The sequence below is a fragment of the Labrus bergylta genome, chromosome 9 (assembly GCF_963930695.1).
Source record: "Labrus bergylta chromosome 9, fLabBer1.1, whole genome shotgun sequence".
Lineage (NCBI taxonomy): Eukaryota > Metazoa > Chordata > Actinopteri > Labriformes > Labridae > Labrus > Labrus bergylta.
Window position 1 is genome coordinate 28,568,246 of NC_089203.1, and position 27,798 is coordinate 28,596,043.

Below are 27,798 nucleotides of genomic sequence, written 5' to 3' on the forward strand. Positions count from 1 at the left end.
AATTGAACACCTTTGTATTTCTCCTATAGACACAGTGTGGATTATTGGTGACTGGTCCATCGAGGTGCCCAGAGAGCTGCAGAGACAGAGGAAGAAACCTGAGCCTCAACAACATCTGTATTTGTTGGTTCTTCTGGGGTGGACTTCAGTTGCTTCTCTTCAACAGCTCGCTGTGAGGGAGGTCTCCCCCGGATGGCCTGAGTGATGTCACCCACAGGCTGAGAGCTGAGGCGGGTTTTAAACCTCCTGACAAACCGTTACACCGCACCTGCCTGTCAAGCTGGTCAGCTACACGCCTTATTGTGAATAACTCTTATCCTTCATCAAATCAAAACTGATGAGTCATCAAAACATTCCCCCCCCCCGTACAGTGTGTGTCCATCGAGACATGAGCTAATCACACCTATTTGTTTGTTTTGTACCAAGCTGTAAACATGTTCATCTCTGCTGTAAAAACAGACTTTTTTTCATGTTGTTTTTCAGATTAAATAAATATTTCTATATAAATGCACTCCTTTATGTCTACTTCTGAGTATACATTTCAGATTTGAAATGACAAGACTAAAATGTGCATTAATGCTCAACTCAATAGCTTAGGGAAGGAAGTCTACTTTTACACAACTTTTTATTCTTTTGATAAATACTAATGCAGTTCATTTCTTAAAATGGGATGGAACAGAGTCATTGCAAAATGATGAGCTTAAACACAGCCCCATTCTTAAATCAAGATACATGGAGAGTAAATAAGATCAATAACTTGTGAAAAAAAACACAGTTAAAAATGATTTAGAAATGTAGTCTTCCCTGATCAATATCACATAATATCAACTTCTCCCATCTAAACTGGACAAAGGGTTTTAAAATGGGAAGAAAATAGTTTGATTGCAAGTTGTTTGGAGGAGATCTAGTTTTATTTGAACAGCTGAAGCATGAATACAGTCTTCCAAGGTGCAAACCCTCCTCCTCCAAAGTTAAGAAGATAAACATTATTGTAATCATTCTGTTTTCAGCTCTCTCACTCACACAATGATATTCCACATCAAATTGTCTCAGATTTTGGGTGAGGAAAAATTCAGCAGTTTATTGTAGATAGTACTTCATCTTTACATGAAACAAATATAACCTGAATTATTTAAATCATTAACAGGTCCCAACTCTCTGTGCTTTAGTACAGAACATACAGTAACTCATTTATTATTAACATGAGCTCAGTACATGGCTGTATTCTTCAAACTATTTCTTATACTTTATATCTATGTGCTTTATATCTTATTTTCATTCCATGTTATTTATATTTTATATTTCTACAGCTATATTCTGTGTATGAGTTCAGTGAAAATTAATCTGGTTATTAATATAGTTCTTAATGGTTACAGATGCTCTTACAAAGTGATTTTTGTTAACAGTTTGCTCAAATCTTAAGACACTACATCAACCATGTAACTTTACTGTCATCCTCTATAACCTACACAGCACATTAGGTTCAGTTCAGTTTATGTTACTGACGGATAATTACTACACAAAGTTTCTTTTTTAATGTCCACATTTAGGTGGAGTATAACATTCATCATAACGTCAGATAACCACCGAGGTGAACCTTTAGCTTCTAACATCACACAAACTCATTATTTTCAACAACAACATCTTAACAAACATTTCTAAACCATTGACTGTAAATAATGTAAATAATGTAAATAATGTAAATAATGAGCTACACAGTTAGTCGACTGGTTTACAAGCTAACTCTAAACAAGCTAGGTCCGTAAATATAAACACATGAGTAAGCAGTAAATATAACACTACTATATCACTTACCGAAGAAAACTGAAGCATCAACTTGTTGGATGGTCTGTTAACCGCACAGCAAGCCATGTATGTTGTCAGATATGTGTTAAACAAACTCTCCAAACGAAGTAAGAAAGAGGAGAAATCAGACGGATCAAGCTGTTAGCCTCCTGACCTGCTGACCGCGCAGAGCTGTCAATCAAATCTGACACAACCCTAATATGGGCATAGTCGTTTTCCTTAATAGAATAAAATCCGATGAGTTATAAAAACATTCACCCCCCCCCACAGTGTGAGGAGAAGGGGCCGTCAACTTCTCAGATATATCTCGTTGTTTGAACCAGGCTGTAAACATGTTGATTCCTGTGGTAAAAACGGGCTTTTTTGGCTGTAGGCTTATGGCACTTCCGGCGCTTCTGCAGCCAGCCTCAAGAGGAACCTCGAGGAACTGCAGTTTTTTGTACTTCCGCATAGGCTTCATTTTTCGAGACCGGAGGTTGCCCCTTGGTTATGACACATCTCCAGGATAGTGTGTGGTTCCAGTTACTCTCATGTTTTTACATCTTGTGTTTTTGACACTTACCCTGCATCTCGTTTCAGATCCTTTGCTTTCTTCTACTCTCACCTGTGTCTCCTGCGTCTGTGATTACCTGATGTGTCTCACCTGTGTCTAGTTGTCTTCGCTCCCCTTGAGTATTTAGTCTCTGTGTTTCCCTCCTTCTATGCCAGTTCTTCTTGTTCCCTCATGACAACGTTCCAGCTTTCGTTGTGTATTTTTCCGATTATTATTCCGACCTTTTTCTGTATTTTCTGACCTGCCTGTTGCCCAACGTTTTGATTACCTCTGCTTGTGATTTAGATGCCCGTGTACTGACCTCCCTTCTGATTAAACAGACTTTGTATCTTCTCTAAGTGTTTTTGGATTTGTGCATTTGGGTTCTTAGTACAATTGTCACATTGCAGGAAGTCACATGACTAGAAATACGTCATGCTGAAACTTTTGTGTTGCAAGATGGAAAACCAAATCTCCCAAATGACTTTTTTCTGTTTAGGCCAGGCTTACACTCTGCAAAGTCAGGCTGTATCCGACTCAAATGTTTAAGTCCGATGCACACTGGACTCAAATGTTTGAGTCCGATGCACACTGGAGTGGAGCAGCACTGCAAAGAGAGAGAGAGAGAGATCAATGATAATTAAGGGAGGTCAAATACCCTTTTTCTCCTAAGTGGCAGCCGAGGACACGACTGCATCTGTCAGTCTTCTTCAGAGAAGATGAAGCTGGTCTGAAACATTTCACTTCCCTCTCTTAGCTCAGTAACCGTTCAACAGACAGGCACCACTGCTTAACCGTGACAACAGACACGTTTCACTACTTAAAACAAGACGTTATGAGCTACTTGTTTTAGACTTTAGATGCAGTGAAGTTTGGTCTGCAAAATACAAATTCAGAATTTTGCTGTAATTCTGTGATAAGTCTTTGTATATGTTGTATCCACTTTCAAAATTGTTCTCATTAAAAAAACATTTTTAATCCTTGAGAAAGGGCAAACACAAGCAACACAAAAAAAGTTGGCAAAATACTTTTTCAGGTTTTAAAGAATAGTTTAAATGTTGTTTGAATTGTGTATATGAACAACTGAAACTTGTGGAAAAATAATTGTTAAAGCTACTGAAATACTTTTCAGAAAACTTTTAAAATACTTGAAAGACTCATCATCAGATCAGCTCATTGAGTGATTGAAATCCATCATTTCCATAAAGAGCCACTTTGCATGAGCAGCAGCATGCTCCAGTGCTCGGGGAGAGTTTAAAGTCCTGAGAGTTGAACACTGCAGGACTGACAGCTGTCCTTCATCACAACAGGAGCCACAGAAATCCTCCTCCTCCTCGTCCAAAAACATGACTTTGATCTGCGTCCTCATCTGGACTCTCCTCCTCTGCTGCTGCTTCACAGGTAAAGTCCAGACAATCAAACTCCTCTCCTCTATGAACATCTGTCTCTCTGAAATGAAGCCCACACAACCCTGATGCTGCTTCATGTGTTTGTCTCTGTCTCCTCAGAGTCCAGAGGACAGGTCTCAGTGACTCAGCCTGCAGCAGTGAGATCTGCTCTGGGAGCCTCCGTCACCTTATCATGTAGGACCAGTGAGGATGTAGATACTACGGACGACGAACCCTTGTTAGCCTGGTACCAACAGAAAGATGGAGGAACTCCTAAACTGCTGATTTACTTCGGTAGCACTCGAGAATCAGGGACTTCAGATCGTTTTACAGGCAGTGGATCAAACTCTGACTTCACTCTGACCATCAGTGGAGTCCAGACTGAAGACGCAGCAGTTTACTACTGTCAGAGTGTACATATCATCAACAGTGAGTTGGTGTTCACACAGTGAAAAAGCGTCGTACAAAAACCTCCCTCAGTCAGCCTGAACAGAAACCAGACTGACTGCTGCAGCAGGAAGCTTCTGCAGAGACTGACACACTTCACTGAGGACACACACTCAAACACTACACTGACTGGTTTCCATCACCTCTTCCCTGTAATACAAAAACTACACAATCAGTTATTCAGTATCATATATTTCCACTATACAGTACTTAGCATTTCAAAATGAACCCTTGGCATATGTCAGATATTTATGAAAAGATTTTTAGTGTTGTCCTCGTTCTCTTCTCAAAGGTGACTTCAAGAGAGTGTGGGGTAAAGCCAATCACAGAGCCAGCCTCTTTGATCAGCTTATTGATCCTATTTGTATCATCCAAACAGAAGCTGCCCCCCCCCCCAGCACAGAACAGAATAAAAGAGGACACTAGCCAAGATACAAAACGTACAGAAGGTTCTTGCTAAAGTCAGAGGATCTAAGCTTCCTTAAGAGTCTTGATTGAGCCTTCATTAAAGACACATCAGTGTCCATTTTCCAATTTAATTTACTGTCCGTGAAGACATCGACATATTTATGAAACTGGACAGTTTGGATCTGCTATGAGGGGAAACATCGTCTTTCTTTCTTCTAAAATCAATAATAATTTCTAACATTCAATATGCATCACACCAGCTGACTAAAGATTCAATCTCTGTTTTTGTTGGTCAGATTATTGCCTTGGGTAAGGAGGTGCACGAGAGCAGTAACATCTGAAAACTTGTGGACATGATGTCTGTGCACACTAACACAATCAGGACCTGGAGAGATGTCAGTGGGGCTGCTACACACTGCGACACAGAGAGCGGACCAGAGCTGTTGGGGGTTCAGTGTCTTGCTCTAGGACACCTCTATAACACTCGGAGAGTGACCTGGGACCTGGCAGCTTCCATACTTTGATGTGTACAGGGACTTGAACCAGCGACCCTCGGGTTCCCAAAGAAGGTCCCTACAGACTGAGCTACTGTCGCCACAAATATATAAAATACAGCGCCTGCTCTATCAACTGAGCTAAACTGGTGCCCTGCAGAGGAAAGGTTAGTCTGGTTCCAAACTTGTTTCCATAAGAGTCCTACTAATTATATCCAAGAAAAGCAGAGCACCCAAAGCACCCACAGGTAAAAGAAGGAGTATACTACTGTCAATAATTAAAAAAAACATTTGAATTGTTTTAATTGATAAATATCTCTTTTTATGAGTTAAGTATTAAATCGTTTTCTTTTGACATCCCAACAGAATATGCAGAACAGTCTTAACCCTAACCCTACCAAAAAGCCTTTGAATAAACTTTCCACAATGTGTGTTCTTATGATTTTATTTATATATTTAAATCTAATTTTGACAACAACAGAGCAGGCATTGAACAAAATGCCAGAAGCAATGTTTTATCACTTTATGCTGATGATGCCATCCGTTTTATTTCCAACACATTTCTTACCCACCTTCATTATTTTCAGAGATTTAACAAATCAACACATCAGTCATCAGATTGAGACATTTCAACTTCTTCAACAGCAGATTTTGATGATATAAGATTATTTGGAAGTTTTCCATTGCTATATTTTTTTTATTCTTTAGATGAACTTACCAAAGTCCGTTCAAAATTTTTTAACCTGTTAAGAAATGAAAGATATGCACAACAAACACTGTTTGATTCCATTTTTATTCTTTTGCTCAATTTAAGAAAAACTGTCAAGAAAAAAGGCGAGAAAAATTAACGTTGAAACATAAAATCATAGAGAGGGAAAGAAGGCATTTAGCGTGTAAACTGAGGGCAGTTTCAGAAGTGAAACAACAGCAGGGGGAAACCAGCAGCAGAGTCCAGGTGATACAGCTCAGTCTTGGGAACACTGGTCCCTCCTCAGTGTCTCTGAGACCAGCGTCTGGGAGCCCTGGGTGGCCTCACAGGTCACAGAGCCCACCTTCGTCCACTGGCCTGCAGAGAGCCTCAGGGTGCTGCTCCAGCTGTAACGAGCGTCCTGCTCCATCACCGCAGGGCCCCTGCTCTCCTCCCAGCTGCCGCCGCTGATGCCGTCCACCTTCCAGGCCAGACTCCAGTCCGAGGGGAAGCCCTTGTTGGCCAGGCACACGAGCGTGGCATTCCCCTGCTGCAGCTCCTCATTGGAAGGGGGCAGAACCATCAAGGTGGGACGGGCTTCACCTAGGAGACACCAATCAGAACAGAGGACAGGAACCACACAGCTGTCAGTCAAACACATCACTCCTGGACACCTTTGCAGTTGAAAGCAGAGTTTCTCCTTTAAGGAGTTTCTGTCAGATGTTTTTTTCTGCTTCAGCAGTCACTCACACATTGTTTCACTTCCCTCTCAGAAATCTGTCATGCAAATCAACACAGAGACGATCATCGTACGGAGAGACCAGAATACACTGGACTTAAAGTAAAAACGCTGAAAAATCATCAAATCACTCAAACCTTTGAAATACCTATTTTTCTAACTGTTGAGTGGAAACATGAACCAAATCTATCAATAAAACATGTTTTAAATCATAAAAGGCTAAAAAAAAATCTTAAGTGACATAATCTGCAGAAAGAGATCAGAGATTTTGAACATTTTCATTCAAAATTCTTACAACTTCCCTTTGAGCAATTTATTCAAAATGACAAAATGAAATAAAGGCCTTTAAGAGTTATCGTTGATGTGGAATAGATATCTGAAATCAGAGAATTATTTTTTATGAATCTGAAGCTGCTGAACTGAATGTAAACGATCTGTCCTGAGATGGTACAGGAGGACAAACACAAACAGGAAAAAAATATAATGTAAAAATGTATAAATGTTTCTTTATATTGTAAATGAAAAAAACAAATAATTCATGATTACATTACACTGTTTAGAAATCAACAGAAACTTACCTCCGACATCCAGTCTGGTTCCTCCACCAAAAGTCCACCACAGTGATACAAAGTCACCTAGTCGCCGTACAAAAACCTCTCACTGCACAGAGACACGGCTCTCTGACTTCAACACATCGTACTCAAACTACCAGCCCTCAAGATGCAACTTCACCTTTACAATGATAACACTCATTTACTCTGGAACAAATGATGACTCTGGCTTCAGATTTGACATTTATTTTGATACGATTTTGTGTTTCATTAAAAATTCGTTTTTAGTCTAAATACAGAGAAAAACATGCACACAAATGTTTGGGTCAGTCATTTTCAGTCTTCCATTTCAAAATAAAATAATCTCTTGACATACAAAGGGTTAATATTTGACTTACTTCCAACATCCAGTCTGGTTCCTCCACCAAATGTGTACCACAGTGATGCAAACTCATTGAGTCGCCGTACAAAAACCTCTCACTAAAGAAAGTAAAAAAAATGCTCTTGTCTGCAAAACCTTCAAATGAACTGAAAAGTATAAAGAATACATTTCCATTAATATTCAAAATTAAGACATTTTATTCCGGGGATTTCTCCAGAAGCATGAAGACGGTTTTAAAAACATGTCTTATTGAAAGTTAAAATAATTAACTTTATAATTAGTATAATCCAAGTCCCCAGTTAGTCAGAGCATTTCCATAAAGAGCCACTTTGCATGAGCAGCAGCATGCTCCAGTGCTCGGGGAGAGTTTAAAGTCCTGAGAGTTGAACACTGCAGGACTGACAGCTGTCCTTCATCACAACAGGAGACACAGAAATCCTCCTCCTCCTCCTCATCCAAAAACATGACTTTGATCTGCGTCCTCATCTGGACTCTCCTCCTCTGCTGCTGCTTCACAGGTAAAGTCCAGACAATCAAACTCCTCTCCTCTATGAACATCCGTCTCTCTGAAATGAAGCCCACACAACCCTGATGCTGCTTCATGTGTTTGTCTCTGTCTCCTCAGAGTCCAGAGGACAGGTCACAGTGACTCAGTCTGCAGCAGTGAGATCTGCTCTGGGAGCCTCCGTCACCTTATCATGTACAACCAGTGAGGATGTAGATAATACTTTTGGCGAACCCTTGTTAGCCTGGTACCAACAGAAAGATGGAGGAACTCCTAAACTGCTGATTTACTATGGTAGCACTCGAGAATCAGGGACTTCAGATCGTTTTACAGGCAGTGGATCAAACTCTGACTTCACTCTGACCATCAGTGGAGTCCAGACTGAAGACGCAGCAGTTTACTACTGTCAGAGTGTACATATCATCAACAGTGAGTGGGTGTTCACACAGTGAAAAAGCGTCGTACAAAAACCTCCCTCAGTCAGCCTGAACAGAAACCAGACTGACTGCTGCAGCAGGAAGCTTCTGCAGAGACTGACACACTTCACTGAGGACACACACTCATGAATGTGCGCTCAGTTTAGTTTACTGTCCTGCAGACTCTTTTACCTAAAACAACTTTTCAACTTACACAATAACAGCCAATGTTTAGGGACGGATAAAAGCAACACATAGCAGTACTTGAATAAGAGAGGAAGCAAACACTATACACTTTATGTGTTTTTATTTGCCTCTATAAGGTGTTCACAAATGTCCAACTGAACCTGGGCCTTAAAGCCCCGTTTCCACCAAGCGGTCTGGTTTGGTTCAGTACAGTCTGACACGATAAACCCTGATCTTGCTTGCATTTCAACAGCCAACCGTACATCATAAAACAACAGCGGCACGACAGACAGCCAAGACATTCAATAAAGAAGAAGAAGAATGTGACACAGTAAATAAAAATGAATGATTGCATCTCCCAGGTCGTCCATGGGGCGGAGCTACGCGCTGACATATAGTCCCATAAAAACAGAAAACAGCCTTTTAATGACTCTCTCCAAAACGTGGTGCGTTTTGTGTTTGTGCTTTATTACCGCTGTCAAGTGAAGATTCTTCTTTCGACCAATCAACAGACTGCAGTGTTTCTAGCTCCAACCTTTAGAGTCGGTTCAGTACGCTTGGCACCCCAACAGAAGAGTACCAAAAAAGTATTCATGACAGTAGAAACACCAATACATGTGTACCATACCGAACTGAACCGGACGGGTTCTTAAGTTTCTAACTACACTCTTCTCCTCTGTCGCCCCCCGGTGGTGGAAAAGAATTCCAAACTTGGATCCGCAGAGTCCCTTTGCACCTTTAAGAACACCAATGACCTTCATGATGATGATGAAGATGAAGATGGTGTTGTTTAGTAATGATGATCATGATATTTAGGATGGTTGTGATGCTGATTAGAACTCTGAAGAACAGCTGTTGAAGTTGTGCTTTCCTGTCAGCATCTGTGTGTCAGATCAGACTGAAAGCTGTTCATTTGCACTTACTGACTTTGTTTCCTCCTCTCTAGATCCTCGCTTGTGTTGCACTTTGGATAATAGCGTCTGCTAAGTGAATTGTAGAGTTGAAGTGACTCTGAAAGATTAAAAGTCCCAAACCTCAAAGGCACAGTTTCTTTTCCTTTCAAGTGATCACAGGTATCTGGATCCTGCTTCTCCATTCAATGCAAAGTGTGTGAAAACAAAACCTTGACTGGCTCCTTTCTGGATCCATAAAAGAAACAAACAGTCAAATGGAGTCAAAATATTCAACCTGAAATAAGAAAAAACAAGTCAATATGTAGAAAACTGATATAATCTGTAAATAGATAAGAAAATGCACGAGCATCTTCTTAGAAACACATAACCATCAAATCTTCACACCCATTACATCATCATTAATTTCAAGAACTACTCAAGAACTACTGAGATGTAGCTTCATGCCACACCCTGTGACTACGTCAGCTGAATGTCCTCGTCTCTATGAGGTGTAAAGTGATCCTCTTCAGTGAGTCCTTACAGGAGAGTCTCTGTGGAGACTGAATGAGCTGCTTCACTAACAGTCTGGATTTATCAACTGAGTCTGGTGGATGAACTGAGCAGGATATAAGGCCATTTTTAAAAGACGTACTCTGCTGCCCTCTGGTGGCTGAATGAGGGAAATGATACTGACAGAGGTACAACATTGTCTTGTTGAAATAACACACTGATAATTATAATATGAAACTATTCATCAAACGGAAGAGGACAATGCTTTAAAGCAAGATGAATGAAACATACAAGACGACAAGGACACATTTTTTAAGCATGGGAGATAATTATAAGAAGAACTAACTCAAGACATCGTATTTCATTTAGAACCAATATTATAAAATCAATATACTACCTAAAGCTAATACTTCATTCAACAAAATAATACTGTCAATGTTATGGGGAAGATGTGGCTTAGAGGTACAGTGGTTTGGTTGTCAGAAAAGTTGGTGGTTCGATCCCCAGTTGAAGCAACCCAAATGGTTCCTGAAGGCATCACCATCAGTGTGTGATCGGATTGATGGACAGTTTGGCACGTTATGACCATAGACTGTAAATATTACTGGATGAACCCTGACCCGTCTGTTACATAGACAGAAAATGAGTCCAATCGACGGCCGCATCCATATTGGATTTGCTCATCCTGAGAATACTAAACAGTAAGTTAACATTTAACTTTTCTACAACACAGTTAAAACTATTTATATTCAACCAAAATATTTAATTAAAGTCTTAAAACTACACTTTGTTAAATATACAATCATGGTTATTAGTTATTTGTCAGAGCAGTTAGACTTTGTCAGTGTTAGTAGAAAAATACATTCACAAAGTTTTATCCATAAACTGTAAATAAATATGAGACATCCAGAAGAAATCAATATTACAAAGCATACAGTTCATGTTACTGTTCTGACAAAAAGAGGAATGTCTGTGTCTTATATTTACTGATGTCAACAGCGATGAGGTGAACATGACAATTGAAAAATAAATATTTAGTATTTATTATAAGATATTTGTTTTCTATTGAACCCCGTGAAGTCATGGAGTCTGTGGACAGTGTCAGCTTCACACCAAAAACTAAGTATTAGAAAAAATAGTGTTTAAGACTGGCATCTATTATGATGAGTTGCAGCTACCTTGTTCAATATTATTCCTGCAGATGTGGCTCATAACAAAAAAACACCCTGAGCTGTCACATGTAGTTAACTGTACATTGTGTCTTGTCTGAGGCATTAATTGAACACCTTTGTATTTCTCCTATAGACACAGTGTGGATTATTGGTGACTGGTCCATCGAGGTGCCCAGAGAGCTGCAGAGACAGAGGAAGAAACCTGAGCCTCAACAACATCTGTATTTGTTGGTTCTTCTGGGGTGGACTTCAGTTGCTTCTCTTCAACAGCTCGCTGTGAGGGAGGTCTCCCCCGGATGGCCTGAGTGATGTCACCCACAGGCTGAGAGCTGAGACGGGTTTTAAACCTCTTGACAAACCGTTACACCGTGCCCACCTGTCAATCAGGTCAGCTACACGCCTTATCGTGAATAACTCTTATCCTTCATCAAATCAAAACTGATGAGTCATCAAAACATTCACCCCCCGTACAGTGTGTGTCCATCGAGACATGAGCTAATCACACCTATTTGTTTGTTTTGTACCAAGCTGTAAACATGTTCATCTCTGCTGTAAAAACAGACTTTTTTTCATGTTGTTTTTCAGATTAAATAAATATTTCTATATAAATGCACTCCTTTATGTCTACTTCTGAGTATACATTTCAGATTTGAAATGACAAGACTAAAATGTGCATTAATGCTCAACTCAATTGCTAAGGGAAGGAAGTCTACTTTTACACAACTTCTTATTCTTTTGATAAATACTAATGCAGTTCATTTCTGAAAATGGGATGTAACAGAGTCATTGCAAAATGATGACCTTAAACACAGCCCCATTCTTAAATCAAGATACATCGAGAGTAAATAAGATCAATAACTTGTGAATAAAAACACAGTTAAAAATGATTTAGAAATGTAGTCTTCCCAGATCAATATCACATAATATCAACTTCTCCCATCTAAACTGGACAAAGGGTTTTAAAATGGGAAGAAAATAGTTTGATTGCAAGTTGTTTGGAGGAGATCTAGTTTTATTTGAACAGCATGAATACAGTCTTCCAAGGTGCAAACCCTCCTCCTCCTCCTGAAGCCTGTGGAGCTCCTTGATGTACTGCTGTCTTATCTGCTGGCCATCTTCTCTCAGCAGAACTTTGACTGTTGAAAAGTCATTCAGAAGAAGCTTGAGCATGTGACATGGATCCAGAAGAACATGGACTTTAAGTGAGAGGTCTTCAGGATGGCAAAGAAAGAGAGAAAATATCAGTTATTCATTAAATCATTTATTAAATCATCAAATTATTTTTCTATATTCATCTGTGTGTAAGAGCACATTTATAAATTCAACAGTGTACTACCCAGACAACAAAGGTACAGTATTCAGGTAATCAACATCTATTCAAAGTTAAGAAGATAAACATTATTGTAATCATGCTGTTTTCAGCTCTCTCACTCACACAATGACATTTCACATTAAATTGTCTCAGATTTTGGGTGAGGAAAAATTAAGCAGTTTATTGTGGATAGTACTTCATCTTAACATGAAACAAATATAACCTGAATTATTTAAATCATTAACAGGTCCCAACTCTCTGTGCTTTAGTACAGAACATACAGTAACTCATTTATTATTAACATGAGCTCAGTACATGGCTGTATTCTTCAAACTATTTCTTATACTTTATATCTATGTGCTTTATATCTTATTTTCATTCCATGTTATTTATATTTTATATTTCTACAGCTATATTCTGTGTATGAGTTCAGTGAAAATTAATATGGTTATTAATATAGTTCTTAATGGTTACAGATGCTCTTACAAAGTGATTTTTGTTAACAGTTTGCTCAAATCTTAAGACACTACATCAACCATGTAACTTTAATGTCATCCTCTATAACCTACACAGCACATTAGGTTCAGTTCAGTTTATGTTACTGACGGATAATTACTACACAAAGTTTGTTTTTTAATGTCCACATTTAGGTGGAGTATAACATTCATCATAACATCAGATAACCACCGAGCTGAACCTTTAGCTTCTAACATCACACAAACTCATTATTTTCAACAACAACATCTTAACAAACATTTCGAAACCATTGACCGTAAATAATGTAAATAATGTAAATAATGTAAATAATGTAAATAATGAGCTACACAGTTAGCCGACTGGTTTACAAGCTAACTCTAAACAAGCTAGGTCCGTAAATATAAATACGAGTAAGCAGTAAATATAACACTACTATATCACTTACCGAAGAAAACTGAAGCATCAACTTGTTGGATGGTCTGTTAACCGCACAGCAAGCCATGTATGTTGTCAGATATGTGTTAAACAAACTCTCCAAACGAAGTAAGAAAGAGGAGAAATCAGACGGATCAAGCTGTTAGCCTCCTGACCTGCTGACCGCGCAGAGCTGTCAATCAAATCTGACACAACCCTAATATGGGCATAGTCGTTTTCCTTAATAGAATGAAATCCGATGAGTTATAAAAAAATTCACCCCCCCCCACAGTGTGAGGAGAAGGGGCCGTCAACTTCTCAGATATATCTCGTTTTTTGAACCAGGCTGTAAACATGTTGATTCCTGTGGTAAAAACGGGCTTTTTTGGCTGTGGGCTTATGGCACTTCCGGCGCTTCTGCAGCCAGCCTCAAGAGGAACCTCGAGGAACTGCAGTTTTTTGTACTTCCGCATAGGCTTCATTTTTCCAGACCGGAGGTTGCCCCTTGGTTATGACACATCTCCAGGATAGTGTGTGGTTTCAGTTACTCTCATGTTTTTACATCTTGTGTTTTTGACACTTACCCTGCATCTCGTTTCAGATCCTTTGCTTTCTTCTACTCTCACCTGTGTCTCCTGCGTCTGTGATTACCTGATGTGTCTCACCTGTGTCTAGTTGTCTTCGCTCCCCTTGAGTATTTAGTCTCTGTGTTTCCCTCCTTCTATGCCAGTTCTTCTTGTTCCCTCATGACAACGTTCCAGCTTTCATTGTGTATTTTTCCGATTATTATTCTGACCTTTTTCTGTATTTTCTGACCTGCCTGTTGCCCAACGTTTTGATTACCTCTGCTTGTGATTTAGATTCCCGTGTACTGACTTCCCCTCTGATTAAACAGACTTTGTATCTTCTCTAAGTGTGTTTGGATTTGTGCATTTGGGTTCTTAGTACAATTGTCACATTGCAGGAAGTCACATGACTAGAAATACGTCATGCTGACACTTTTGTGCTGCTAGATGGAAAACCAAATCTCCCAAATGACTTTTTTCTGTTTAGGCCAGGCTTACACTCTGCAAAGTCAGGCTGTATCCGACTCAAATGTTTGAGTCTGATGTACACTGGACTCAAATGTTTGAGTCCGATGCACACTGGAGTGGAGCAGCACTGCAAAGAGAGAGAGAGAGAGATCAATGACGATTAAGGGAGGTCAAATACCCTTTTTCTCGTAAGTGGCAGCCGAGGACACGACTGCATCTGTCAGTCTTCTTCAGAGAAGATGAAACTGGTCTGAAACATTTCACTTCCCTCTCTTAGCTCAGTAACCGTTCAACAGACAGGCACCACTGCTTAACCGTGACAACAGACACGTTTCACTACTTAAAACAAGACGTTATGAGCTACTTGTTTTAGACTTTAGATGCAGTGAAGTTTGGTTTGCAAAAGACAAATTCAGAATTTTGCTGTAATTCTGTGATAAGTCTTTGTATATGTTGTATCCACTTTCAAAATTTTTCTCATTAAAAAAACATTTTTAATCCTTGAGAAAGGGCAAACACAAGCAACACAGAAAAAGTTGGCAAAATACTTTTTCAGGTTTTAAAGAATAGTTTAAATGTTGTTTGAATTGTGTATATGAAAAACTGAAACTTGTGGAAAAATAATTGTTAAAGCTACTGAAATACTTTTCAGGAAACTTTTAAAATACTTGAAAGACTCATCATCAGATCAGCTCATTGAGTGATTGAAATCCATCATTTCCATAAAGAGCCACTTTGCATGAGCAGCAGCATGCTCCAGTGCTCGGGGAGAGTTTAAAGTCCTGAGAGTTGAACACTGGAGGACTGACAGCTGTCCTTCATCACAACAGGAGACACAGAAATCCTCCTCCTCCTCCTCATCCAAAAACATGACTTTGATCTGCGTCCTCATCTGGACTCTCCTCCTCTGCTGCTGCTTCACAGGTAAAGTCCAGACAATCAAACTCCTCTCCTCTATGAACATCCGTCCCTCTGAAATGAAGCCCACACAACCCTGATGCTGCTTCATGTGTTTGTCTCTGTCTCCTCAGAGTCCAGAGGACAGGTCACAGTGACTCAGCCTGCAGCAGTGATATCTGCTCTGGGAGCCTCCGTCACCTTATCATGTAGGACCAGTGAGGATGTAGATACTACGGGCGACGACGAACCCTTGTTAGCCTGGTACCAACAGAAAGATGGAGGAACTCCTAAACTGCTGATTTACGATGGTAGCACTCGAGTATCGGGGATTTCATTCTCTGACTTCACTCTGACCATCGGTGGAGTCCAGACTGAAGACGCAGCAGTTTACTACTGTCAGAGTTATCACAGTGTAGGTGTGTTCACACAGTGAAAAAGCGTCGTACAAAAACCTCAGTCAGCCTGAACAGAAACCAGACTGACTGCTGCAGCAGGAAGCTTCTGCAGAGACTGACACACTTCACTGAGGACACACACTCAAACACTACACTGACTGGTTTCCATCACCTCTTCCCTGTAATACAAAAACTACACCATCAGTTATTCAATATCATATATTTCCACTATACAGTACTTAGCATTTCAAAATGAACCCTTGGCATATGTCAGATATTTATGAAAAGATTTTTAGTGTTGTCCTCGTTCTCTTCTCAAAGGTGACTTCAAGAGAGTGTGGGGTAAAGCCGATCACAGAGCCAGCCTCTTTGATCAGCTTATTGATCTTATTTGTGTCATCTAAACAGAAGCTGCCCCCCCCCACCAGCACAGAACATCATAAAAGAGGACACTAGCCAAGATACAAAACATACAGAAGGTTCTTGCTAAAGTCAGAGGATCTAAGCTTCCTTAAGAGTCTTGACTGAGCCTTCATTAAAGACACATCAGGGTTATTTTTCCAATTTAATTTACTGTCCAGGAAGACACCGACATATTTATGAAACTGGACAGTTTGGATCTGCTATGAGGGGAAACATCGTCTTTCTTTCTTCTAAAATCAATAATAATTTCCAACATTCAATATGCATCACACTATCTGACTAAAAACTCAATCTCTGTTTTTGTTGGTCAGATTATTGCCTTGGGTAAGTAGGTGCACGAGAGCAGTAACATCTGAAAACTTGTGGACATGATGTCTGTGCACACTAACACAATCAGGACCTGGAGAGATGTCAGTGGGGCTGCTACACACTGCGACACAGGGAGCACAACAGAGCTGTTGGGGGTTCAGTGTCTTGCTCTAGGACACCTCTATAGCACTCGGAGAGTGACCTGGGACCTGGCAGCTTCCATACTTTGACGTGTACAGGGACTTGAACCAGCGACCCTCAGGTTCCCAAACAAGGTCCCTACAGACTGAGCTACTGTCGCCACAATTATATAAAATACAGCGCCTGCTCTATCAACTGAGCTAAACTGGTGCCCTGCAGAGGAAAGGTTAGTCTGCACTGACAGAACTATATGTGTTGTATAAGACTCTTTAAGTCTTTTTAAAGTCGTCGACTACCTCAGAGGTTACCAACTTGTTTCCATTAGAGTCCTCCTAATTATATCCAAGAAAAGCAGAGCACCCAAAGCACTCACAGGTTAAAGAAGGAGTTTACTACTGTCTAAAAATAACACACATTTGAATTGTTTTCATTGATCAATATGTCTTTTCGTGAGATAAGTCTTAAATCTTTTTATTTTGACATCCCAAATGAATATGCAGAACACAAAGAGAAATTTGCATAAACTTTCCACGATGTGTGTTTTCATGATTTTAATTAATATATTTAAACCACAGAGCAGGCTTTGAACAACATGCCAGAAGCAATGTTTTATCACGTTATGCAGATGATGCCATCCGTTTTACTTCCAACACATTTCTTACCCACCTTCATTATTTTCAGAGATTTAACAATTCAACACATCAGTCATCAGATTGAGACATTTCACCATCTTCAACAACAGATTTTGATGATATAAGATTATTTGGAAGTCTTCCATTGCTATTTTGTTTTTTTACTCTTTAGGTGAACTTACCAAAGTCTGTTCAAAAATTGTTAACCTGTTCAGAAATGAAAGATATGCACAACAAACACTGTTTGATTCCATTTTTATTCTTTTGCTCATTTTAAGAAAAACTGTCAATAAAAAAGGCAAGAAAAATTAACGTTGAAACATAAAATCATAGAGAGGGAAAGAAGGCATTTAGCGTGCAAACTGAGGGCAGTTTCAGAAGTGAAACAACGGCAGGGGGAAACCAGCAGCAGAGTCCAGGTGATACAGCTCAGTCCTGGGAACACTGGTCCCTCCTCAGTGTCTCTGAGACTAGCGTCTGGGAGCCCTGGGTGGCCTCACAGGTCACAGAGCCCACCTTCGTCCACTGGCCTGCAGAGAGCCTCAGGGTGCTGCTCCAGCTGTAACGAGCGTCCTGCTCCATCACCGCAGGGCCCCTGCTCTCCTCCCAGCTGCCGCCGCTGATGCCGTCCACCTTCCAGGCCAGACTCCAGTCTGAGGGGAAGCCCTTGTTGGCCAGGCACACGAGCGTGGCCTTCCCCTGCTGCAGCTCCTCATTGGAAGGGGGCAGAACCATCAAGGTGGGACGGGCTTCACCTAGGAGACACCAATCAGAACAGAGGACAGGAACCACACAGCTGTCAGTCAAACACATCACTCCTGGACACCTTTGCAGTTGAAAGCAGAGTTTCTCCTTTAAGGAGTTTCTGTCAGATGTTTTTTTCTGCTTCAGCAGTCACTCACACATTGTTTCACTTCCCTCTCAGAAATCTGTCATGCAAATCAACACAGAGACAATCATCGTACAGAGAGACCAGAATACACTGGACTTAAAATAAAAACGCTGAAAAATCATCAAATCACTCAAACCTTTGAAATACCTGTTTTTCTAACTGTTGAGTGGAAACATGAACCAAATCTATCAATAAAACATGTTTTAAATCATAAAAGGCTAAAAAATCTTAAGTGACATAATCTGCAGAAAGAGATCAGAGATTTTGAACATTTTCTTTCAAAATTCTTACAACTTCCCTTTGAGCAATTTATTCAAAATGACAAAATGAAATAAGGGCCTTTAAGAGTTATCGTTGATGTGGAATAGATATCTGAAACCAGAGAATTATTTTTTATGAATCTGAAGCTGCTGAACTGAATGTAAATGATCTGTCCTGAGATGGTACAGGAGGTCAAACACAAACAGGAAAAAAATATAATGTAAAAATGTATAAATGTTTCTTTATATTGTAAATGAAAAAAAAAAAAATCACGATTACATTACACTGTTTAGAAATCAGCAGAAACTTACCTCCGACATCCAGTCTGGTTCCTCCACCAAAAGTCCACCACAGTGATACAAAGTCACTGAATCGCCGTACAAAAACCTCTCACTGCACAGAGACACGGCTCTCTGACTTCAACACATCGTACTCAAACTACCAGCCCTCAAGATGCAACTTCACCTTTACAATGATAACACTCAATTACCTTGGAAGAAATGATGACTTTGGCTTCAGATTTGACATTTATTTTGATACGATTTTGTGTTTCTTTAAAAATTTGTTTTTAGTCTAAATACAGAGAAAAACATGCACACAAATGTTTGGGTCAGTCATTTTCCGTCTTGCATTTAAAAAAAAAAATAATCTCTTTACATACAAAGGGTTAATATTTGACTTACTTCCAACATCCAGTCTGGTTCCTCCACCAAATGTGTACCACAGTGATGCAAACTCACTGAGTCGCCGTACAAAAACCTCTCACTAAAGAAAGTAAAAAAAAATGCTCTTGTCTGCAAAACCTTCAAATGAACTGAAATAAAGAATACATTTCCATTAATATTCAAAATTAAGACATTTTATTCCGGGGATTTCTCCAGAAGCATGAACACGGTTTTAAAAACATGTCTTATTGAAAGTTAAAATAATTAACTTTATAATTAGTATAATCCAAGTCCCCAGTTAGTCAGAGCATTTTCATAAAGAGCCACTTTGCATGAGCAGCAGCATGCTCCAGTGCTCGGGGAGAGTTTAAAGTCCTGAGAGTTGAACACTGCAGGACTGACAGCTGTCCTTCATCACAACAGGAGACACAGAAATCCTCCTCCTCCTCCTCATCCAAAAACATGACTTTGATCTGCGTCCTCATCTGGACTCTCCTCCTCTGCTGCTGCTTCACAGGTAAAGTCCAGACAATCAAACTCCTCTCCTCTATGAACATCCGTCTCTCTGAAATGAAGCCCACACAACCCTGATGCTGCTTCATGTGTTTGTCTCTGTCTCCTCAGAGTCCAGAGGACAGGTCACAGTGACTCAGCCTGCAGCAGTGATATCTGCTCTGGGAGCCTCCGTCACCTTATCATGTACAACCAGTGAGGATGTAGATACTACGGGCGACGACGAACCCTTTTTAGCCTGGTACCAACAGAAAGATGGAGGAACTCCTAAACTGCTGATTTACTTAGGTAGCACTCGAGAATCAGGGACTTCAGATCGTTTTACAGGCAGTGGATCAAACTCTGACTTCACTCTGACCATCAGTGGAGTCCAGACTGAAGACGCAGCAGTTTACTACTGTCAGAGTTGTCACTATATCAACAGTGAGTTTGTGTTCACACAGTGAAAAAGCGTCGTACAAAAACCTCCCTCAGTCAGCCTGAACAGAAACCAGACTGACTGCTGCAGCAGGAAGCTTCTGCAGAGACTGACACACTTCACTGAGGACACACACTCAAACACTACACTGACTGGTTTCCATCACCTCTTCCCTGTAATACAAAAACTACACAATCAGTTATTCAATATCATATTTCCACTATACAGTACTTAGCATTTCAAAATGAACCCTTGGCATATGTCAGATATTTATGAAGAGATTTTTAGTGTTGTCCTCGTTCTCTTCTCAAAGGTGACTTCAAGAGAGTGTGGGGTAAAGCCGATCACAGAGCCAGCCTCTTTGATCAGCTTATTGATCCTAGTTGTATCATCTAAACAGAAGCTGCCCCCCCCAGCACAGAACAGAATAAAAGAGGACACTAGCCAAGATACAAAACATACAGAAGGTTCTTGCTAATGTCAGAGGATCTAAGCTTCCTTAAGAGTCTTGACTGAGCCTTCTTTAAAGACACATCAGTGTCCTTTTTCCAATTTGATGTACTGTATGATGTACTTTATGAAACTGGACAGTTTGGATCTGCTATGAGGGGAAACATCGTCTTTCTTTCTTCTAAAATCAATAATATGTTCCTTTGTCTTTCCAACATTCAATATGCATCACACCAGCTGACTAAAGATTCAATCTCTGTTTTTGTTGGTCAGATTATTGCCTTGGGTAAGTAGGTGCACGAGAGCAGTAACATCTGAAAACTTGTGGACATGATGTCTGTGCACACTAACACAATCAGGACCTGGAGAGATGTCAGTGGGGCTGCTACACACTGCGACACAGGGAGCACAACAGAGCTGTTGGGGGTTCAGTGTCTTGCTCTAGGACACCTCTATAGCACTCGGAGAGTGACCTGGGACCTGGCAGCTTCCATACTTTGATGTGTACAGGGACTTAAACCAACGACCCTCAGGTTCCCAAACAAGGTCCCTACAGACTGAGCTACTGTCGCCACAAATATATAAAATACAGCGCCTGCTCTATCAACTGAGCTAAACTGGTGCCCTGCAGAGGAAAGGTTAGTCTGCACTGACAGAACTATATGTGTTGTATAAGACTCTTTAAGTCTTTTTAAAGTCGTCGACTACCTCAGAGGTTCCAAACTTGTTTCCATTAGAGTCCTCCTAATTATATCCAAGAAAAGCAGAGCACCCAAAGCACTCACAGGTTAAAGAAGGAGTTTACTACTGTCTAAAATTAACACACATTTGAATTGTTTTCATTGATTAATATGTCTTTTCTTGAGATACGTCTCAAATCTTTTTATTTTGACATCCAAACAGAATATGCAAAACACCAAGAGACCTTTGAATAAACTTTCCACAATGTGTGTTCTTATGATTTTATTTATATATTTAAATCTACTTTTGACAACCACAGAGCAGGCATTGAACAAAATGCCAGAAGCAATGTTTTATCACTTTATGCTGATGATATCATCCGTTTTATTTCCAACACATTTCTTACCCACCTTCATTATTTTCAGAGATTTAACAATTCAACACATCAGTCATCAGATTGAGACATTTCAACTTCTTCAACAGCAGATTTTGATGATATAAGATTATTTGGAAGTTTTCCATTGCTATATATTTTTTTATGTTTTAGGTGAACTTACCAAAGTCGAATCATAAATTGTTAACCTCAGAGACTATGAAGACTCTTCACAGTTATAACAGTGTTAAGAAATGAAAGATATGCACAACGAACTCTGTTGGATTCCATTTTTATTCTTTTGCTCATTTTAAGAAAAACTGTCAATACAAAAGGCAAAAAAAAGTAACGTTGAAACATAAAATCAAAGGGAGGGAAAGAAGGCATTTAGCGTGTAAACTGAGTGCAGTTTCAGAAGTGAAACAACAGCAGGGAGAAACCAGCAGCAGAGTCCAGGTGATACAGCTCAGTCCTGGGAACACTGGTCCCTCCTCAGTGTCTCTGAGACCAGCGTCTGGGAGCCCTGGGTGGCCTCACAGGTCACAGAGCCCACCTTCGTCCACTGGCCTGCAGAGAGCCTCAGGGTGCTGCTCCAGCTGTAACGAGCGTCCTGCTCCATCACCGCAGGGCCCCTGCTCTCCTCCCAGCTGCCGCCGCTGATGCCGTCCACCTTCCAGGCCAGACTCCAGTCTGAGGGGAAGCCCTTGTTGGCCAGGCACACGAGCGTGGCATTCCCCTGCTGCAGCTCCTCATTGGAAGGGGGCAGAACCATCAAGGTGGGACGGGCTTCACCTAGGAGACACCAATCAGAACAGAGGACAGGAACCACACAGCTGTCAGTCAAACACATCACTCCTGGACACCTTTGCAGTTGAAAGCAGAGTTTCTCCTTTAAGGAGTTTCTGTCAGATGTTTTTTTCTGCTTCAGCAGTCACTCACACATTGTTTCACTTCCCTCTCAGAAATCTGTCATGCAAATCAACACAGAGACGATCATCGTACGGAGAGACCAGAATACACTGGACTTAAAATAAAAACGCTGAAAAATCATCAAATCACTCAAACCTTTGAAATACCTATTTTTCTAACTGTTGAGTGGAAACATGAACCAAATCTATCAATAAAACATGTTTTAAATCATAAAAGGCTAAAAAATCTTAAGTGACATAATCTGCAGAAAGAGATCAGAGATTTTGAACATTTTCATTCAAAATTCTTACAACTTCCCTTTGAGCAATTTATTCAAAATGACAAAATGAAATAAGGGCCTTTAAGAGTTATCGTTGATGTGGAATAGATATCTGAAACCAGAGAATTATTTTTCATGAATCTGAAGCTGCTGGACTGAATGTAAACGATCTGTCCTGAGATGGTACAGGAGGACAAACACAAACAGGAAAAAAATATAATGTAAAAATTTATAAATGTTTCTTTATATTGTAAATGAAAAAAAGAAAAAAATCACGATTACATTACACTGTTTAGAATTAAACAGAAACTTACCTCCGACATCCAGTCTGGTTCCTCCACCAAAAGTCCACCACAGTGATACAAAGTCACTGAGTCGCCGTACAAAAACCTCTCACTGCACAGAGACACGGCTCTCTGACTTCAACACATCGTACTCAAACTACCAGCCCTCAAGATGCAACTTCACCTTAACAATGATAACACTCATTTACTCTGGAACAAATGATGACTCTGGCTTCAGATTTGACTATTTTGTGTTTCATTAAAAACTAAAATCCTTCAAATTCAATTTAGTCTAAATACAGAGAAAAACATGCACACAAATGTTTGGGTCAGTCATTTTCAGTCTTGCATTTAAAAATAAAATAATCTCTTGACATACAAAGGGTTAATATTTGACTTACTTCCAACATCCAGTCTGGTTCCTCCACCAAATGTGAACCACAGTGATGCAAACTCACTGAGTCGCCGTACAAAAACCTCTCACTAAAGAAAGAAAAAAAAATGCTCTTGTCTGCAAAACCTTCAAATGAACTGAAAAGTATAAAGAATACATTTCCATTAATATTCAAAATTAAGACATTTTGTTCCGGGGATTTCTCCAGAAGCATGAAGACGGTTTTAAAAACATGTCTTATTGAAAGTTAAAAAAATTAACTTTATAATGACTATAATCCAAGTCCCCAGTTAGTCAGAGCATTTCCATAAAGAGCCACTTTGCATGAGCAGCAGCATGCTCCAGTGCTCGGGGAGAGTTTAAAGTCCTGAGAGTTGAACACTGCAGGACTGACAGCTGTCCTTCATCACAACAGGAGACACAGAAATCCTCCTCCTCCTCCTCGTCCAAAAACATGACTTTGATCTGCGTCCTCATCTGGACTCTCCTCCTCTGCTGCTGCTTCACAGGTAAAGTCCAGACAATCAAACTCCTCTCCTCTATGAACATCCGTCTCTCTGAAATGAAGCCCACACAACCCTGATGCTGCTTCATGTGTTTGTCTCTGTCTCCTCAGAGTCCAGAGGACAGGTCACAGTGACTCAGTCTGCAGCAGTGAGATCTGCTCTGGGAGCCTCTGTCACTGTCTCATGTAGGACCAGTGAGGATGTAGATACTACGGACGACGATGAACCCTTTTTAGCCTGGTACCAACAGAAAGATGGAGGAACTCCTAAACTGCTGATTTACTTGGGTAGCACTCGAGTATCGGGGACTTCAAGTCGTTTTACAGGCAGTGGATCAAACTCTGACTTCACTCTGACCATCAGTGGAGTCCAGACTGAAGACGCAGCAGTTTACTACTGTCAGAGTGTACATTTCATCAACAGTGAGTTGGTGTTCACACAGTGAAAAAGCGTCGTACAAAAACCTCCCTCAGTCAGCCTGAACAGAAACCAGACTGACTGCTGCAGCAGGAAGCTTCTGCAGAGACTGACACACTTCACTGAGGACACACACTCAAACACTACACTGACTGGTTTCCATCACCTCTTCCCTGTAATACAAAAACTACACAATCAGTTATTCAATATCATATATTTCCACTATACAGTACTTAGCATTTCAAAATGAACCCTTGGCATATGTCAGATATTTATGAAAAGATTTTTAGTGTTGTCCTCGTTCTCTTCTCAAAGGTGACTTCAAGAGAGTGTGGGGTAAAGCCGATCACAGAGCCAGCCTCTTTGATCAGGTTATTGATCCTATTTGTATCATCCAAACAGATACTGCCCCCCCCCCCCCCCACCAGCACAGAACAGAATAAAAGAGGACACTAGCCAAGATACAAAACGTACAGAAGGTTCTTGCTAAAGTCAGAGGATCTAAGCTTCCTTAAGAGTCTTGACTGAGCCTTCTTTAAAGACACATCAGTGTCCTTTTTCCAATTTAATGTACTGTCCAGGAAGACACCGACATTTTTATGAAACTGGACAGTTTGGATCTGCTATGAGGGGAAACATCGTCTTTCTTTCTTCTAAAATCAATAATACTTTCCAACATTCAATATGCATCACACTAGCTGACTAAAAATTCAATCTCTGTTTTTGTTGGTCAGATTATTGCCTTGGGTAAGTAGGTGCACGAGAGCAGTAACATCTGAAAACTTGTGGACATGATGTCTGTGCACACTAACACAATCAGGACCTGGAGAGATGTCAGTGGGGCTGCTACACACTGCGACACAGGGAGCACAACAGAGCTGTTGGGGGTTCAGTGTCTTGCTCTAGGACACCTCTATAGCACTCGGAGAGTGACCTGGGACCTGGCAGCTTCCATACTTTGATGTGTACAGGGACTTAAACCAGCGACCCTCGGGTTCCCAAACAAGGTCCCTACAGACTGAGCTACTGTCGCCACAAATATATAAAATACAGCGCCTGCTCTATCAACTGAGCTAAACTGGTGCCCTGCAGAGGAAAGGTTAGTCTGCACTGACAGAACTATATGTGTTGTATAAGACTCTTTAAGTCTTTTTAAAGTCGTCGACTACCTCAGAGGTTACCAACTTGTTTCCATTAGAGTCCTCCTAATTATATCCAAGAAAAGAAGAGCACCCAATGCACTCACAGGTTAAAGAAGGAGTTTTCTACTGTCTAAAATTAACACACATTTGAATTGTTTTCATTGATTAATATGTCTTTTCTTGAGATACGTCTCAAATCTTTTTATTTTGACATCCCAAATGAATATGCAAAACACCAAGAGACCTTTGCATAAACTTTCCACGATGTGTGTTTTCATGATCTTAATTAATATATTTAAACCACAGAGCAGGCTTTGAACAACATGCCAGAAGCAATGTTTTATCACGTTATGCAGATGATGCCATCCGTTTTATTTCCAACACATTTCTTACCCACCTTCATTATTTTCAGAGATTTAACAATTCAACACATCAGTCATCAGATTGAGACCTTTCAACTTCTTCAACAGCAGATTTTGATGATATAAGATTATTTGGAAGTTTTCCATTGCTATATATTTTTTTATGTTTTAGGTGAACTTACCAAAGTCGAATCATAAATTGTTAACCTCAGAGACTATGAAGACTCTTCACAGTTATAACAGTGTTAAGAAATGAAAGATATGCACAAAGAACTCTGTTGGATTCCATTTTTATTCTTTTGCTCATTTTAAGAAAAACTGTCAATAAAAAAGGTAAGAAAAATTAACGTTGAAACATAAAATCATAGAGAGGGAAAGCAGGCATTTCGCGTGCAAACTGAGGGCAGTTTCAGAAGTGAAACAACAGCAGGGAGAAACCAGCAGCAGAGTCCAGGTTATACAGCTCAGTCCTGGGAACACTGGTCCCTCCTCAGTGTCTCTGAGACCAGCGTCTGGGAGCCCTGGGTGGCCTCACAGGTCACAGAGCCCACCTTCGTCCACTGGCCTGCAGAGAGCCTCAGGGTGCTGCTCCAGCTGTAACGAGCGTCCTGCTCCATCACCGCAGGGCCCCTGCTCTCCTCCCAGCTGCCGCCGCTGATGCCGTCCACCTTCCAGGCCAGACTCCAGTCCGAGGGGAAGCCCTTGTTGGCCAGGCACACGAGCGTGGCCTTCCCCTGCTGCAGCTCCTCATTGGAAGGGGGCAGAACCATCAAGGTGGGACGGGCTTCACCTAGGAGACACCAATCAGAACAGAGGACAGGAACCACACAGCTGTCAGTCAAACACATCACTCCTGGACACCTTTGCAGTTGAAAGCAGAGTTTCTCCTTCAAGGAGTTTCTGTCAGATGTTTTTTTCTGCTTCAGCAGTCACTCACACGTTGTTTCACTTCCCTCTCAGAAATCTGTCATGCAAATCAACACAGAGACGATCATCGTACAGAGAGACCAGAATACACTGGACTTAAAATAAAAACGCTGAAAAATCATCAAATCACTCAAACCTTTGAAATACCTATTTTTCTAACTCTTGAGTGGAAACATGAACCAAATCTCTCAATAAAACATGTTTTAAATCATAAAAGGCTAAAAAATCTTAAGTGACATAATCTGCAGAAAGAGATCAGAGACTTTGAACATTTTCATTCAAAATTCTTACAACTTCCCTTTGAGCAATTTATTCAAAATGACAAAATGAAATAAGGGCCTTTAAGAGTTATCGTTGATGTGGAATAGATATCTGAAACCAGAGAATTATTTTTTATGAATCTGAAGCTGCTGAACTGAATGTAAACGATCTGTCCTGAGATGGTACAGGAGGACAAACACAAACAGGAAAAAAATATAATGTAAAAATGTATAAATGTTTCTTTATATTGTAAATGAAAAAAAAAAAAATCACGATTACATTACACTGTTTAGAAATCAACAGAAACTTACCTCCGACATCCAGTCTGGTTCCTCCACCAAAAGTCCACCACAGTGATACAAAGTCACTGAGTCGCCGTACAAAAACCTCTCACTGCACAGAGACACGGCTCTCTGACTTCAACACATCGTACTCAAACTACCAGCCCTCAAGATGCAACTTCACCTTTACAATGATAACACTCATTTACTCTGGAACAAATGATGACTCTGGCTTCAGATTTGACGATTTTGTGTTTCATTAAAAACTAAAATCCTTCAAATTCAATTTAGTCTAAATACAGAGAAAAACATGCACACAAATGTTTGGGTCAGTCATTTTCAGTCTTGCATTTAAAAATAAAATAATCTCTTGACATACAAAGGGTTAATATTTGACTTACTTCCAACATCCAGTCTGGTTCCTCCACCAAATGTGTACCACAGTGATGCAAACTCACTGAGTCGCCGTACAAAAACCTCTCACTAAAGAAAGAAAAAAAAATGCTCTTGTCTGCAAAACCTTCAAATGAACTGAAAAGTATAAAGAATACATTTCCATTAATATTCAAAATTAAGACATTTTATTCCGGGGATTTCTCCAGAAGCATGAAGACGGTTTTAAAAACAT

At 40.3% G+C, this 27,798-nt stretch overlaps 1 long non-coding RNA gene and 4 gene segments (V, D, J or C); 1 reads left to right on the forward strand and 4 right to left on the reverse strand.

The window, feature by feature from the left end:
* Window positions 1–5,849: 5,849 nt before the first annotated feature.
* On the reverse strand, window positions 5,850–7,154 carry LOC136180007 (Ig kappa-b4 chain C region-like). The segment is given in 2 exon segments: window positions 5,850–6,366; window positions 7,081–7,154. A coding segment is annotated over 1 exon segment (306 nt).
* An 8,016-nt stretch (window positions 7,155–15,170) lies between these two features.
* On the forward strand, window positions 15,171–17,563 carry LOC136179984 (uncharacterized). The gene is made up of 2 exons (XR_010666903.1): window positions 15,171–15,278; window positions 15,386–17,563. It is a non-coding gene; the product is annotated as an uncharacterized lncRNA (long non-coding RNA).
* On the reverse strand, window positions 17,393–19,120 carry LOC114919139 (Ig kappa-b4 chain C region-like). The segment is given in 2 exon segments: window positions 17,393–17,909; window positions 18,991–19,120. A coding segment is annotated over 1 exon segment (306 nt).
* A 2,563-nt stretch (window positions 19,121–21,683) lies between these two features.
* LOC109980138 (Ig kappa-b4 chain C region-like) lies at window positions 21,684–23,215 on the reverse strand. The segment is given in 2 exon segments: window positions 21,684–22,199; window positions 22,911–23,215. A coding segment is annotated over 1 exon segment (306 nt).
* Window positions 23,216–25,975: 2,760 nt separating this feature from the next.
* On the reverse strand, window positions 25,976–27,798 carry LOC109978917 (Ig kappa-b4 chain C region-like). The segment is given in 2 exon segments: window positions 25,976–26,491; window positions 27,572–27,798. A coding segment is annotated over 1 exon segment (306 nt).